Source organism: Neltuma alba, unplaced genomic scaffold, assembly GCF_004799145.2.
Source record: "Neltuma alba isolate B1F8T4 unplaced genomic scaffold, ASM479914v2 tig00010691_pilon, whole genome shotgun sequence".
NCBI classification, from domain to species: Eukaryota; Viridiplantae; Streptophyta; class Magnoliopsida; order Fabales; family Fabaceae; genus Neltuma; species Neltuma alba.
This window is the reverse complement of record NW_021635531.1, coordinates 150,773-168,751: the sequence shown is the minus strand read 5'-3', so window position 1 is coordinate 168,751 and position 17,979 is coordinate 150,773. Positions and strand designations below refer to the sequence as shown.

Below are 17,979 nucleotides of genomic sequence, written 5' to 3'. Positions count from 1 at the left end.
ACTTCATTTATAGACTATAAATGAAGCCTTATAATTAGGATAGGAGATAATATTAGGGTACTGAGTATCACTTTAGTCTTTGATTTTTGTTCCATCTATATAGTTACGATTTTTAATATTTTGTGTAATAAATATCATACCCTTCAAACTCTTCTCTCTTCAAACTCTTCTCTCTAATTTTTCCTAATGTCTTATGCTGGCTTCCCTTCAATGCCGAAACCGCGGAACGTGTTCCCCTGCATCCAATTGCAAGATATGAGCCCAAAAGTCAAATCCCTTGTAACTTCATGTAGTACTACCTCTGGTCCTTAATATAATATTCTATTTAACTTTTTATTTGGTCCTAATTATAAGACCCTAATATATTTTGTCTCTTATATTTATATTTTTTTCCAAGATAGTCATTCTAATAATGATAGTTCTAGCCAATACATTTAATTAGTAAGGATATTTAAGGAATGAAAACACTTATTTATTACAAATAACTAACTTAACTTACTTCCTTAATCTCCTCAAATTAGTCAACTGGGTCTTATAATTAGAACCGGAAGTAGTAATTTTTTTCCATCAAAAGAAAACTTGTATTGATATTCAAGTTGGAGCTTCCAACCTAAGAGCAAACAGATAAACAAGAGCCAAAAAGAAATAATTCGCAGTTGATTTTCCTAACCAAGAAAAAAATATTCCTTGAGCGCATTTAACGATGTTGGCTTAAAATGAGATGTTCGCGTCTTTCAAGAATAAAAATGAAAAACACAAGAAAGTGAGCCATTTGAGGATTAGTTCATTACGACTGGCAACTTGGAAATCCAAGTTTATTGGCAAGCAATTACTTATGTGTATGTCTTTTTTACATAGCCAGATATGTCCTCATTAACAAACCCCAAAAAAGACATGTCCCCAAATTAAAAATCTTGCATCTTTATTTACTTATTTATAATATGATCCCTTTGGCACTTGTTCTAAATCAGAGGCAAGCATTCAAATTAAAAATCATGCTTCTTGAAAAAGGATTCGAGGTTAACAAGGTAGCATTAACAAGAACGGCAAGAAAGAGAAAATTATATGCATATAGAGATCAAATGGCTTCCTTGCAGGACACATCATCAATTAGGCCGACCCTTTTGTTTTCACTCAAACTTCTTCTGTCATGAAATGAATATGCTCCTCGCAAATTCCGTAGTTATTCTATAAGACCATTATATTCAGTTTCCCTTTGGATTCAATTTTCGTTTTGATCAAAAACAGAGATGGGGAATAGTCTTGCCAGGAAGGATCAAAGTCTTCCCATTGATACCACCTTCAAGCTTCCTGCTCCAACACCAGTTTGGCCGCCAGGTAATAGTTATTATCTTCGTATACTTTTTTCCCTCCTTTCTTGTTCCAAAGCAAAGGTACATTCACAGGGGAAAAAAATAAAAAATAGAAGCAAAGATGCAGGACATAACGGATACAGAGCAATATGAATAATTCGGCATGTCATGAACATGTTTGACACAAGTCTTGAACACTTTTTGAGTAAACTTAAGCTTCATATTCCATATTTGGACCATCTCTTTGCAAAGAATTTAGACTTCAGAAACACAGTTATTTCATGTCTTAAACATGCAAAACATCCCATGTACACAGATTGTACTCTGGTTTAGGACAAAATATTATTATCATTTTACATTTAAGCAGGTGATGGCTTTGCCAGTGGGATCATCAATATGGGTGAGCTACAAGTGGCGCAGGTTTCAACATTTAACAAAGTATGGACATCCTATGAAGGTGGTCCGAATAATCTTGGAGCTACAATTTTTGAACCAACAGGATTACCAGAAGGATTCTGTATGTTGGGTTGTTATAGCCAACCTAACAACAAGCCCTTTTTTGGGTGGGTTCTTGTGGCCAAAGATAACTCTTCAACTAGTAGCCCTGCTCTAAAGAAACCACTTGATTACAGTCTGATATGGAACACCAAATCCTTAAAAGTCAATCAAAATGGCTCAGCCTATTTTTGGCAACCAAGCCCTCCGAATGGCTATATAGCAGCAGGACATGTTGTGACCACAACACCGGACAAGCCTTCCTTGGATAAAGTTCGATGTGTCCGGTTAGACTTCACTGATGAGATTGAGACATACGGATGGATTTGGGGCCCAGGAAAATCCAATGACTCCAATAGGTTCAATCTCTATGAAACAAGACCAAGAAATAGGGGAACTCAAGCTCCAGGACTTCTTGTAGGAACATTTTTAGCTCAAAATGGCAGAATTACTGATGCTTTGGCTATATCCTGTTTGAAAAACATCAACATTAACTTCACCTTTATGCCTAATCTACAACAAATTCAAGCAATAGTCCAAGCTTACTCTCCAGTAATGTACCTACATCCTAAGGAACAATACCTCCCTTTCTCGGTAAACTAGTTTTTCGCCAATGGAGGGTTGCTCTATAAAAGAGGAGAAGAATCACAACCTACAGCAATACAACCAAATGGCACTAATCTTCCCCAAGATCATAACAATGATGGTTCCTATTGGCTAGATCTTCCAGCAGACAAAGCCAACAAGGAAAGAGTTAAAAGGGGTGATTTACAAAGCTCACAAGCATATCTGCACATAAAACCCACGTTTGGTGGAACATTCACAGACATAGCCTATTGGGTATACTATCCATTCAATGGACCAGCAAGAGCAAAAGTAGAGTTGATCACTATTTCATTGGGGAAAATTGGCCAACATGTGGGGGACTGGGAACACATGACACTAAGAGTGAGCAATTTCGATGGAGAACTTAGAAAGGTATATTTCTCACAACACAGTGGCGGTACTTGGGTTGATTCCTTCAATCTTGAATTCAAGAATGGAAACAAACTCGTCGCATATTCTTCACTTCATGGCCATGCGTTTTACCCTAGAGCAGGGCTCAATCCTCAAGGGACAAATAGTGTTGGACTTAGGAACGATACTGCGGAAAGTGATTTGGTAGTGGACATGGGGGCAGGATATGCAGTGGTTTCTGCTGAGTATCTGGGGTCGAAGATTGTGGAGCCGCCATGGCTGAACTATTTCAGAGAATGGGGTCCAAAGGTAAGCTATGATATTGCAGAAGAGCTGAAGAACATGGAGAAATGGTTGCCTGGGAAGTTGAAAAAGCTTTTGGAGAAATTGGTGAGAAGCTTGCCGAATGAACTGTTAGGAGAGGAAGGACCTACTGGTCCGAAGGTGAAGAACAACTGGAATGGAGATGAGGTTGTTCATTGATCGCAAGGCTTGTAAATGTATTGTTTCTTATGAATAGTTTAATTACTATTTTTTCAGAATCTTCAAATGACTCAGTTTTGTTGAAACCCAACTCCTTACTTGATGATGAAGCAATATTCTGATTGAGAGTGAGAGATGAACCATTCCGTGATAAGGCAAATAAAATTGATTTTTACTCCTCCGATCCTTAATATAAAACCTAATTGTTAAGTTAATTTTGGTCCTAAATATATGACTTATTTTTCATATTTATCAATTTTTTCTAAATTACCTATAAATATTCCTTCAATCATAATCAAGTAAAAGAGAGAGAGAGGATATTAAAAAAGATGATTATGGTATTTTAGGAAAAGCATGTCATATTTTTTATAATTAACTAACCTACCTAACTTCTTTAATCTAATCAAATTAGTTAAATAGGTCTTATATTAAGGACCAGAGGAGTATTTATATAAATATTTTTTATATTTGTAATGCATATTATTTAAGAAAAACTTATGCATGCTTTCTTCAATATTGCACTCTCTGATCAAATCCTGGGCAGAACAATCTTCTCCCTCTCATTTCTATGGAAATTTGTTTTTGATAACAAAAGCTTATGTTAAAAAAACGAAATAATTATGAATAAATTTGATGCAACGGCTACTATTATTACTACTTTGTAAGATGTTTTGTCAAGTTATCATGTAGGAAGGAAAGGTTAAAATAAAATGTACTCATGAAAATCTTCCAAGTTAGCTAATAAGTTGTAGCCTTTTTTATTCCTTTAATTTTATATTATATTAAATAACTCTTAAAATAATAATCAAATGAAATAATTCCTTCCCGAATATAAAACTTCTAAATAATGGAACCCTTCATTCCATTCTATTTTGTTCTATTAATAACTGTTTCATTTTATTCTATCTCAAACTTTCTACCGTAGCTTTATAGGACATGACAATGTATGTTGAAAGTGTGAAAAGACAAATAACAACTTCGAATTTTAATTTTGAGTAAGCTACGCGTAATTGTCATTACTTTTTAAAATATTTAAAATAAACCTCTAGTAAGTTTTTAATTGTTTTTTTGGTCTTGAACCCCTTATCATTAAAAATATCTATTAAACAATTAATAAAGAAACAAAATAGAACTCCTTGCACGTCACATAGAATGAAGGGTATACTCCAATAATTTCGTTTTGTTTATAAGATAATTTTCCATTAAACAAAACTTGCGTATAATCTTCTCTGCGGTTACCCTACTTTCTCTTCACGTCACGACAAACTCTTCCTGTCACAAATTCTTTGGGGTTGGGAGTATCATTGAGATACCTGTAAATCCATAAGCCGAATATTCTAACTTGTCTGACATGAAAGATTCCCGTAATTAGTCTACATCCGGTCCTTAATATAAAAGCTCGCTTGATTTTTATTTTGGTTTTAAATATAAGACTCCAATTCACTTTCTCTTTCTCTCTCTTGTTAAGGTAGTCATTGTAATAATAGTAGTTCTAATCAATACAATTGATCAGTAAAGATATTTTAAGAAAAGCAATCCCTATTTATTACAAGTAACTAAAATAATTTTTTTAATTTACTCAAATATTAATCAATCAGCTCTTATATTAAGAATCAGAGGTAATAGTTTAATTAGTTATTTCTTCAACCACTAAGGTTAATTGTTAAAAACAAAGTTTAACGGATTAGCTTTGAGCTTCTTGTAGCAGTAAAAGTCGTAGAAGTACGAATATGCATTGTAGTCAATCCCTTATGTTAGAAACCAAAAATAGTTTTTTTTTTGCCAACCTAAAATATAATCTTATTAATTTATATATATATATTTCATTTAAGTATCTCTGTCAATACTCGACGTACGTCGTTTCCAAGAAAAGCTGGTTGAGATTATCACAGAAAGGCACAAGAAAACGAGAGAGAAGAATATACTAAACACAATTCAAGCTTATATTCCCGTATAGTTCAAGCAATATATAAATTTGCATGCACGCACATTTGTACACACACAAATATTTGCCAAAACAAGGGAAGGCTGTGAAGGAAATCTGATCTCTCTCTCTCTCTCTCACTCTCTCACAGACACACAGGAGAGGCTTCTGGTTTTTGTCGATACAATATGTGGAGGGAGAGAGAAAGAAGGTTTTGGAGAACAATGAAGAAAAAAATGATGAATATGATAGTTTTAGGGTTTGTGTTGTCTGTGTTTTTATGGGCAGTTCATGAGGCGGCGAGGCTACCGGCAAAAGATGTAGCCGGGAAGTTTAAGGCATTCTCAGGTGAGGAGAGACTCTGTAAAATTTTCTACTTTTTTGGTCATTTTCCGGTCTTGTTATGTTTCCTAATAACTTTGGATCTATAACCTTCTTGTGTATGTTGTTGTTTTTGTTTGAGATTCCTAGGTAGGCAAGTTAGGGTCAAAAGAGGAAAAAAAGATAACATAAGAAAAAACTGTGAAATGATATTAACTTTTATCTGGTCAAAAAAAAAAATTTTACATATAAAATTACTAACTTTGTTGAAACTTTTTATTAAAAAAGAAAATCAAACTATAATCTTCAAATATTTTATTATTTTACACATTTTCATATTTATTTGTACAAATATTAATTTGATATGAAACGATAAAAATTAATATAAAGAAAAAGAACGATTTATTTATATAGTGAAAATAATTCCATAAAATATCAAAACAGAAAGTAATTATTAAGAAAAATGATTGCAATCATATCATAAATATTGTAAAAATTTTATAATTAGTAAATGAAATGAATTAATTTTAGTATAAAAACTAACCTAAAAATAATATAGTAATATTAAAATATGTTATCGATCTATTAGCTTTTTTATGATGACAAAACATATACGTTTGGATGTAGGTTAGCTATTTTTGTCATTTGATGTTGGTAAGCTATTTTAAAGTTTTGCATTTACGATTTAGCTAATGAGAAGCTAAATAAAATATTCTAATTAAAACGAATGTGACAGGCATATAATAATCAAGCCATAGGAGCGAGTTTTAACTATCTGTTAACTTGCATATCGCGCACTATGTGATAGAAAGACAACTAAAATGAATATTCTAATTCATGGTAATTAGATGCCTTTGATACTTGTTTTTAAATCAGTCGAATCATACTACCTCAGGTCCTAATTATAAGAGTCAGTTAACTAATTTGAGGAGATTAAGAAAGTAACTTTAGTTATTTGTCTTAAATAGGTGTTGTCTTTCCTAAAATATCCTTACTAATCAAGTGTATTGACTAAAACTATCATTATTAGAAGAGCTATTTTAGAAAAAAATATATAAATATGAAAGACAAAGTGGATTGAGATCTTATATTTAGAATCAAAATAAAAGTCAAATAAGGTCTTATATTAAAGACCGGAGGTAGTATATTCAAATTCATGAACAAGAAATTCAAGAAATAAATGATGGTACGTCGCAAGGTTTAGGACAATAAGTGAATAACCGTAGGAACAAAACGGCTTCCTTGCACAACACGTCACCGGGACGTCGTTTTTGTTTCTACGCAAATTTTCTGATTCATTCATTGACCTTACATAGCTTTTACCGTCACATTTAGCATATATCAAAGGAATATGCTCCTTATGTACTTTGGGATTCAATCTTTTTGTGGAGGAAAAAAAAAATACAGAGCTGGGAAATTGTCTTACTCTCTCTTGCACAAAGGGCCTCTCCAAGAAAGATCAAACACTTCCCATTGATATAGCTTTCAAGCTTCCTGCTCCAACACCAGTCTGGCCACCAGGTGAATAACCATTAACCTCATGTTGTCCTCTCTTTTCCTCTCTATTACTTGTTCAAAGAGCAGAGATGTAGAACACAACCGATTCATGTTCCACATTTGTAGTATCTCTCTGCAAAGCATTGATACTTCAGAAACAGTTAGATCTATAGGCAACGGGGGAAAAAAATGAAACAGAGTTATATCATATCTTGAACACATATGATAGTTAGTTCTTCGTCGCTTTTGGGAAAGATACGTGAGGTTCAAGTACAATTTGAAGTACTGTGATATGCCAGATGCTGTCAAAATTTATCAGATATGACCTATATGGTGCTCTCTGTCTAGCCAATTCTCTTATTCGTGATGGTTACTCCTTTGTGTGTAGGCGATGGATTTGCCAGTGGGATCATCAATCTGGGAGACATACAAGTGGCTCAGATTTCTACATTCAACAAAGTGTGGGCATCTTATGAAGGTGGTCCAGATAATCTTGGGGCTACAGTCTTTGAACCAACAAGACTACCAGAAGGATTCTCCATGCTAGGTTACTATAGCCAACCCAACAACAAGCCTCTTTTTGGATGGGTTCTTGCGGCCAAAGATAATTCTTCAACCAGTAAGCCGGCACTAAAGGAACCACTTAATTACACACTAATATGGAGCACCAACTCTATGCAAATTAGTCAAAATAGCCCAGCTTACTTTTGGTTACCAACTCCTCCTGATGGCTATAAAGCAGTAGGCCATCTTGTGACCACCACACTGGACAAGCCTTCCCTTGATAAAGTTCGATGTGTCCGGTCAGACCTTACTGATCAGATTGAGACATATGATTGGATTTGGGGATCAGGAACATCCAGTGACTCTAATGAGTTCAATATTTATGAAACGAGACCAAAAAACAGAGGGACCAAAGCTCGAGGACTTCCTGTAGGTACATTTCTAGCTCAGAATGGTGGAAATAACAGTCTTCTATCTATATCCTGTTTGAAAAACGCCAATTTAAACTTAGACTCTATGCCTAATTTAAAACAAATTCAAGCAATAGTACAAGCTTACTCTCCAATAATGTACTTACATCCTGATGAAGAATACCTCCCTTCCTCTGTAAATTGGTTTTTTGGAAATGGGGGACTACTCTACAGAAGAGGACGTGAATCACATCCTGTCCCAATACAACCAAATGGCACAAATCTTCCTCAGGATCATTACAATGACGGCTTCTATTGGTTGGATCTTCCAGCAGATGAAGCCAACAAGGAAAGAGTTAAAAGGGGTGACTTACAAAGCTCACAAGCATATCTGCACATAAAACCCATGTTTGGTGGAACATTCACAGACATAGCCTTTTGGGTATACTACCCATTCAATGGACCAGAAAGAGTAAAAGTAGAATTCATCAACATTTCTCTGGGGAAAATCGGCGAACACGTGGGGGATTGGGAACACGTGACACTAAGAGTAAGCAATTTCAATGGAGAACTCAAAAGAGTATATTTCTCAGAACACAGTGGGGGTATCTGGGTTGATTCCTCTGAGCTTGAATTCAAGAACAAAAACAAACCCATTGTTTATTCTTCGCTCCATGGCCATGCGTTTTACCCCAAAGCAGGTATCCACCATCAAGGAATCGATATTACTTCGAAAAGTAATATAATAATGGATATGGGAGTGGGTTATGAAGTGATTTCTGCAAAGTATTTGGGATCGGAAATAGTGGAGCCACCATGGCTGAACTATTTCAGAGAATGGGGTCCAGTAATAAGCTATGACATCGCAGAAGAGCTTAGGAAAGTGAAATGGTTGCCTACGAAGTTGAAAAAGTTTTTGGAGAATCTTGTGAACAGTTTGCCGAGTGAAATGCTGGGAGAGGAAGGGCCAACTGGTCCGAAGGTGAAGAGCAACTGGAATGGAGATGAAGTTGATAATAATCATCAATGTATATATCAATATATATGTCAAATATACAGCAATTCACACAACTCGTGAATGAATACACGAAATCATGTTTTGCTGATCCAAATACCTTCAACTGTTCAACTGCATTGTTTGTCGTGAATATTAGTATCCATACATTTGAATTGAATGGAAATGCTAATGGTTCCATAAACAAAATTATATGAAAATAGGGTCCCTCTTTGGATAAACTTTAAAGGAAGTACTGGTTTAGTTTTATTTACAAAGCAAAGAGATAGATTTTTTCCCCCTTATATTATAAGTTACTCCTCCGGTCCTTAATATAAAACTCAATTCTTAAGTTGGTTTTGGTCCTAAATATAAGACTCATTTATCATATTTATCAATTTTCTTTAAATTACCCCTATAGATACTCCCTCGACTATAATCAAGTAGAAGAGGGAGAAAGGATATTAAAAAAGATGATTATGATGCTTTTAGGAAAAATGTGTCACTTTTCTTATAATTAACTAACTTACCTAATTTCTTTAATCTAATCAAATTAGTTAAATGGGTCTTATATTAAGGATCGGAGGAGTATATTATTAAATTTTTGACATGGATGTATTATTTTATTCTATATTTATTAGTATGTATATTATTATTTTCTTAGAAAGCGTATATATTAAATAGGGATAAAATTAAAAAAATATTAAATTTTAAAGCAGAATTAATGAGATTTAAAGTTTTTTATGATAAAAAATATTGAAAGTGAATTATAAATATAGTGAGGCTAATATAATTGAAAAATAGGTGATAGTAACTTATGAGATAACCATAATTTTTTTTGTTCATAATTGATTTTGGAATGCATTGGGATGTTTGGTAGTTTATGAGATACCCGTGGTTTTCGATTCATGATTAAATTTGGCACTATAAATTGTTTTTGTTATCCTTCTTGAAACAAATGCTCTCTGACCTAGCCCCCCAAAAAAAAAAAAAATCTCTTTGGCTAGGAACCAAAGTTTGTGGGCTTTTGAAGCATCTAGATAAACTTGTCATGTTAACCAAGTACTCTCAACTTCATAATTGGTTCTTCTAATATATTATTTTTGGTTCTAATTACAAGACCTTATTTATAGTTTATAAATAAGGTTTTATAATTAGAATCGAAAGTACTATATAATCTTCGTTGATACTAATCATCTTTAATTTTTCTTTTTTTTGGTGGTCTCAAAGAGGATGTTAATGTGTCAGGTGTATATTCACTACTGACAGCACAAACAAGATGATCAATTACCATATCCGCACCTTTACACCACAAAAGCTGGTCATCGATCTAGCTGCAATTGATAAGCCTGCTGAATTCAACAATATTATTCACCAATAAACATTTTCTTCACTTTTCTCAATATTATCATCTTCTTAGTTCCCATTTCAAAAGTAAATGAAGTCTCACCTTTTGTCAGCACCTCCTCTGGCGTCCATCATCGTGCTACTGTGTACTATAAATTAAATCTCACGATCCTTTTTTGATATTCGTATAATTCTAAATATAAAACCTATTTAACTAATTTGATTAGATTAAAAAAGTTAAGTAAGTTAGTTAATTATAAAAAATATGACATGTTTTTCTTAGAATACTATAATCATCTTTTTTAATATCCTCCCTGCCTCACTTACTTGATTATGGTGGAGAGAGTATCCATAGGAGTAATTTAAAAAAATTAATAAATAAAAAATAGGTCTTATATTTAGAATCAAAATTAACTTAATAATTAGGTTTTATATTAAGGATCGAAGGAGTACAATAATTTCATAACAAAATTGCATAACATAATCAGATACAATAATATTGATAAAAATATCAGTAGAATACTGGTATTAAATATAAATCTAGGGTTAATATTCAATTCTGTCTAGAAGTTTTTGGGGATCAATATTGCCCTAGAAATGTTCAAAATATTAGGAAACGACAGCCGGCTAACCCAGTTGCAAAACAAAAACAAATTGCCCCAGAAATTAAAGGGTCATCAAAGACATTCTCCGTCAAATAAAAATCTTTGAATTTTTGGTGAGGCCGGCAACTGATATTTTCTATGTCTTTAATGAGACACAACACTCCAAGGTCATATTTCAAAATTTAAATCATTCACTAAATTATATGAAATTTTGATCGGAGTTCATAATACAAGAGTATATGAATTGTGACTGGAGATTGAATAAAATGTATTATTTTTTTAAATTTTTATTAACATAATTTTTATTGTGAAGCTTAGTTTAGTTTGCTGTGGAAGAACAAAGGGGACTCAAGAAACGTCTTAATCATTCTTTATAAGTTACTTGTTTCAATCAAATGATTGTGTGCCTTGGTTGTTAAGAAATTTTCTAGAGGATTACCTTCGAATGCTTTCACAACAATAAAAAGGTGTGAAAATAATATTCCAATATGCTGTAAATTAGAAACAATTATTAATATCAATATATGAGATGATTTATCTGAAGAGGTATATTTTTTTTTAGACAAACAAGTCAATTTTATTAATTCAAAAACAAAGCACAATATTATTTTATACATAATGCTGTTTAACAATTTTTAAGAAATTTTAACTTTAAAATACTTGGTATATTTATTTTACATTTATGAGATAATTGTTATGTACTACTATCTGTTAAATTTAACAATTATTTTATACTTTTTAAATTTAATATTTCCATTGGCGTCTTGAATCTTTTCCGCGAGACTAACGTAATTAATCCAATTCATCATCATAACTTCACGCATTATCATACGGTGCTTGCCTTTTGCCACACACTGTGGGGGGAAAAAAAATTTAAAACAAAGCACAGTTTTTTTTTCCTCGTAAAACGGTTCTTTGTTATTGAGAAAAAAACAGAAAAAAAAACTTGTTAAAAATGTGCTTTTATTACATGTAGTTTTGAAAAAAAAAAATAAAAAATAAAAATTTTTTCTTTAAAAAAAAACAGAACATCTCTTCGATCTTTTGTTAACTGAATTTCGGAAAAAAGAAGAAGAAAACAAGGATGAAGACTATGTACAAGAACAAAAATAGGTAATATATTTATTTTATATAAAGCCTGGATGATTACCTTGTTCGCATTCGCCGGGACGAGCTTAAAGTTGAAACACTTCAATTAACGCCAAGACGCCTTGTCAAAACAAAGGACCGTTCGTGGGAACATCGGAAGTGTCAGATGAGTCAAAAAGTCCAACCAAAAAAATGAAATATAAGAAAACAAAAAGCTACTGGTTCACACATATACATCACTTTTCTAATCTATCTCACCTTTCTATTTTAAGGAAAAATTTTAAGACATATCTTTAAAATTTTAAGTCTCAAATTAGAAATATTATAAAAATGTGTTGTCTTGTTTTAAAATATTGAATTATTATTAAAGTATAATAAATAAGATTGATTTAAAAATTTAAAATTCAAAGATTTTTTTTTTGAAAAATTCTCTCCATTTTTTCACTCTTTTTCTTTGGTTCCATGTCCTTTTCATCATATCTCAAAGACTTATATATATTATGCTTCAAAATATAAGTTATATAGTTAGGTGTTATAAATTAACCCACTTATTAAGAAAAATCGATAAAAAAGTTTATTTTTATTTAACTTTTTTTTAATTTTTCCCTAAGTTTATGTGAAGTATTTTTCTTTCAAAGATTTGAATTATATTTTATATTAGAGAGACTAATTATTATTATAATTATTATCCTATACGTACACGAAGCATCTGTCTACACGTCTATTTTTAAAAAATAATAATAATGTAATTTACATTAAAGTCAATATATTGAAGAGCATGCGCATTCTTAAGAATTAATAATTTTTTTTAAGATATTTTTCTGAATATAATGTTAACACTTTTTTGTTTTTGGAGAAATATAGACTTAAGAATTAAGATTGTGAAACGCATGTATATTTCATATTAAATTTGCGGTGAATCACGTTACTTATAATAATTTATCAATAAATTTGTTTTATATAAATTTTTATGTTTTGGATTGAATATATCCGCATAAATTGTTGGCCAAAAAATAGTTGAAAATGAATCAAATAAAAAATATAAGGAAAACCAATCTGGTTTTGTTTTTTGTTTGGCCTTACATCACCCATTCTTGACGTTTAAACTAATTTATTTTTAATACATGCATCTATTGTTTAGTTATCAGATTCGATTAATTAAATGCTTTCCTAACCTTGTTGTTATTATTACTTCTTCCTTCTAAACTCAATCTTATCTAACAGCCCCCAGCCAAACCAAGCATGGTAATTACTCATCTGAAGTAATTTTTTCTTTTGGCTTAAAAAGAAAGCTATATATGTATCTGTACATGCTGCATCCAATTCTTAATATAAAATCTTCATAATTAATTTATAAATACCAAAAAATTAGTTAATTTAATTATTTGTGATAAATATATATTTCTAAATAATATTTTTTAATTATGTGTATTAGAGAATACTATTTAATTGGAGCCTCCTAGGTGGCCAAAAAAAAATGAAGCCTCTTAGTATCTACAATGAATATGGATTCTTTAAAAAAATTTATAAATATAAAAAATAATTAAATTTATATTAGAATTAAATTTAATTTCTATCTACTCATGTTTATTTAGGACGAGAGCTCATAACTTGTTTCCTGAAAATTTTAGTATATATTGAAGCACAGGCCAAGGCCACCAAGTCCACTCAATTCCACCAACAATGCATATTCCCTAGCACTTCTTGTGCTGGCACTATGCATATTCATTGCTCAGGGGAATGTGCACTCTGCTGCTGGCACCACCACCAGCATTACAGTGTGGCCCCAACCAAGACTTATCAAATGGCCTTCACCTCAACAAGCTACTCTGCTCTCCCCTTCCTTCACCATCACCACCACCAACGTCCCTAGCCACATACACCTTGCCGCCGCCGTCAGCCGCTACCTCCGCCTCATCCTCACCGAGCATCACCGTCCTCTTGTCCCTCCCTCCGCAGTTAATTTCTCAACCCACACCCTTCCCTTACAATCCCTCATTATCACCGTCGCTGAACCCGCCGCTCCACTCCACCACGGCGTCGATGAGTCCTATTCTCTCACAATCCCTGCAACCGGACCCGCCAATCTCACTGCCGCGACGCCGTGGGGCGCCATCCGAGGCCCGGAGACGTTCTCGCAGCTCGTATGGGGAAATCCGACGCGCGTGGCGGTGGAAGTGTACGTCTGGGATGCGCCGATTTTCGCTCACAGAGGCGTTATGCTTGATACGTCGAGGAATTACTTTCCGGTGGAGGATATTCTGAGGATGATTTCGGCGATGGAGTATGAACAAGATGAACGTGTTTCACTGGCACATTACGGACTCGCATTCTTTTCCGTTGGTGGTGCCTTCGGAACCAGATTTGGCCGATAAGGGGTCGTATGGCTCCGATATGCAGTATTCTCCCGCCGATGTTGGAAGGATCGTTCGATTTGGGCTTGATCATGGGGTTAGAGTTCTGCCTGAAATTGACTCACCTGGTTAGTATATCTAATTTGACGGGGTGCCCCCAATTTTGTTTTAATCATTTTTTTTACCCGGATCAGTGCACACCCGACATCCATGCCTAACAATGAAAATTGGACCGATAAAAGTGGTAGTTTTGGGATCAGTGATCAGTGGTTTAATGGTCTGCGCACAATCATAGTTGAATTGGATTAAATTAATTAAAACATATAAAAATATTTATATATAATAATAATATTTAAATAAAAAGTATATTAGTTTACAAATGAATAGAATATCTTTGTATAAGGTGTTTCTAAACCATTGTTTTAAACATAATTTTTACTAAAACATGTTAGTGAGAAGAGTTTTATCATAATTGCATAAAAGCACTTTTTGCATATAACAAATACCACTGGATCACATATAATTCAACAGAATCAGTTACTAAAACATGCATGGACACGATGAACTGCAATTTTTTTTTTCCCTTAAGTTAAGACGATATTGCTTTAGACTTGGTAAAAATATAAAGTCCAATGTGATTGACCTATTCAAAACTCTTAGGTCCCGTTTGGTACGAAAGATTAAAAATGAGCGATAAGGATTGAGATTGAAAGTACAAAACTATATTAAAAGAGTGTTTAGTATGGGTAATTATATGATACTTGGGATTAGATAAATCCATATATGTGAGATTAGAGAATACTATGAGGGGAAGTGGTATTCTCCAATCCTGTCTATATGGGATTACCTAATCCCATGTAATAAGAAATCACTCATACTAAGTATCCTTTTAACATATGTTTTCAACTCTAATCCCAATCTTTATCCCTCATTTTCAATACTCCATACCAAACGTAATCTTAAAACTCATTAGAAAGTAGTTCTTTGACTAGTTTGACTAGCGGATCTGAGTTGGGTTTTAATAGCATGCATTCAAGTGACGAATATTTTTTATTCTTTTGAATATGAGGCTCCTTGCTAATAATTTTAAGACCACGAGCATGACTTTTCAAAAAAAAAAATAAAAATTGAGAGTATGTAGGTATATCCTTACATAGCTCAAAAGCTTTCATTTTTTTTAAACTTAAAATTGAACAAAAATTATTTATGAAAACAAATATTTTTTATCCCAGTAAAACGGAGAAACATTGATGAAAAAAAAAAAAAGACTGAGATTATGTGCTGAGTATCCGAGTCAGATTATCCCTTTGTTTGCCCACCAAGTATGTAATCATCCTTTGTTAAAATCTGTACTATGAAATAAAAAATAGAAGAATTTGGTTTTGTCTGTATGTAAATATATAGTATGATCATGTTCTAATTGAAACTGTAAAGCTTTGATTTTGTGACAGGCCATAACCGCAGATCTAGTTATTTGGATGCAACTAATTGGGCTGATCTCTCCTACAACCTCGGGATCGGCTGAATATTACTCGTTAAAAACTTCACTGAGTAAGAACAGAAAAAAATGATTGAGATCCCCCAAAACCACCAAAAAGAAGTGGCTGGTTGATACAATTAGTTGTTCTATACTTCTCTTAGGACATGAATGTTTAGAACCTTTGGATAAGTAACGTTTTCTGTTGGCATTCCAAAAGAATGCCGTTTTACCCACTTCAGCATAATTCAGCTTTATCAAACGGAAGTTTTGAAGATTGAGACCGGTCATATCTTGTGTTTGATGTGTTTAACATTCGTATCTAACAGTTCAAATTATATTTTCTGAGTTGATGTGTTATTGTGAGTAGCGTTACTGGAAAGTCGGGCAGGGGAGTGCCCATTTTTTTAAGTTCGAAGGTGCGCACAGAATGATGAGGACTAATAAATCATTCTACTCATAAGACCTTTTGATTATTAGTTAATTAACACTTCTTGTTTAATATTCTAGTTTGAAGTTTACAACTTGGGGTCTGATACTTTGAAATAACCTTTATTCTAATATAAAAGCATGCCCTTTTCACATAAGTCAGTGATGTTACTAGGTATCATGATCCATAAGGCTCGTATGCTTGAAAAACAAATCCCAATGTATTTGATATTTCTTTGACACCCGTGTATAGACATTTTATATTTTGGATGTATCATATTTGGGTCAGTATCCATCGAGGCAATGATGGTTACTGTTCAAAAGAAAATGTGAATTGGCAGGCTGAACAGGATCTGTATCTATCGGGTCTCATTTTATGTCAATGTTCATAAATTTCAGATTACCATGATTACTGATTTAAAGAACCTCTGAATGGACAGGGCACACAGGATCTTGGGCATTGGCATATCCAGATATTGTAACATGTGCCAACATGTTCTGGATGCCGCAGGGTGGTGATGCACTTGCTGCAGAACCTGGAACAGGACATTTAAATCCCTTAAATCCTAGGACCTACACTGTACTTAAGAATGTCATAAAGGATGTTACTTCATTATTTCCAGAACCATTCTATCATGGTGGTGCTGATGAGGTCATCCCAGCTTGCTGGAAAACCGATCCCACAATTCAAGCGTTCCTAGCCAACAATGGAACCTCCAACCAACTTCTTGAGACATTCATCAATTCTACTCTCCCTTATATCTTATCCCTCAACCGAACTGTGGTCTATTGGGAAGATGTTTTCCTATCCGACCAAGTTCATGTTCCATCCACAATGCTTCCCAAAGAAAATGTGATTCTACAGACATGGAACAACGGACACGACAACACGAAGCGCCTTGTTTCTTTTGGATACCGAACCATTGTTTCGTCTGCAGATTTCTATTATCTGGACTGTGGACATGGGGATTTTGTTGGGAATGATTCCCGGTATGTTATTCAAAGTGGAGATCAAGGGCATGGAGGGTCCTGGTGTGGACCCTACAAGACCTGGCAACTTATCTATAACTATGATATCACGTATGGTTTAAGTGAAGATGAGGCAAAGCTGGTTCTTGGTGGGGAAGTGGCATTGTGGTCTGAACAAGCAGATCAAACTGGTTTGGATTCGAGAGTTTGGCCGAGAACATTGGCGATGGCTGAGTCGTTGTGGTCCGGCAACAGAGATAAGAAGGGTATGAGGAGATATGCAGAGGCCACAGATAGATTGAATGAATGGAGATACAGAATGGTAAGAAGAGGTATAGGGGCGGAGCCAATTCAGCCCCTGTGGTGTGTTAGAAACCCTGGCATGTGTTACTATGCATGATCGACTGATAAACAGTCATTGAAATAGGTGTCACTATAATTCACAGATTCAAAAACTTATTTTGATATTTTATTGCTTCCTTACCCAGCCAATGGGTAATCTACATCTCTTGCTAATTCATTCCTCTATGAGAATGATGGATGTTGTCAGTTATACTTGTTTTAAATGTGACTGAGTCTAATTCAAGTCATTATTTTTGTTCTTTCAAGAATTATTGTAAGCGATTGTTTTGTATTAGGACAAGAACTCCGTTTCAGATATCGAAAGATGGTTTCTGTGTCATTATCGATTCGATATTTCTTAAGTTTTCTTTTGTATCACGTGTGTCCAATAAAGTATGAATTTATTTCATTGTCCCAATGAAAATATGAGTGAGTTTCAGTAGAACAAATATTTGATTCTCCAAAAACC

General features: G+C 33.6%; 1 protein-coding gene and 2 pseudogenes across 1 annotated transcript; all 3 read left to right on the top strand.

Annotated features, from left to right (window-relative positions):
* Positions 1-1,269: 1,269 nt before the first annotated feature.
* Positions 1,270-3,248, top strand: LOC114758394 (uncharacterized; annotated as a pseudogene).
* A 4,084-nt stretch (positions 3,249-7,332) lies between these two features.
* LOC114758376 (uncharacterized) lies at positions 7,333-9,004 on the top strand. The gene has a single exon (XM_028947426.1). The coding sequence runs from the start codon at positions 7,357-7,359 to the stop codon at positions 8,980-8,982; it is 1,626 nt and encodes a 541-aa protein (XP_028803259.1). The 5' UTR covers positions 7,333-7,356; the 3' UTR covers positions 8,983-9,004.
* Positions 9,005-13,181: 4,177 nt separating this feature from the next.
* LOC114758393 (beta-hexosaminidase 2-like) lies at positions 13,182-17,731 on the top strand (annotated as a pseudogene).
* The last annotated feature ends 248 nt before the right edge of the window (positions 17,732-17,979 follow it).

What these genes read in the sequence shown, in the direction of transcription:
- LOC114758376 (XM_028947426.1), top strand. Translation starts at nt 7,357, where the DNA reads ATGGTTACTCCTTTGTGTGTAGGCGATGGATTTGCCAGTGGGATCATC.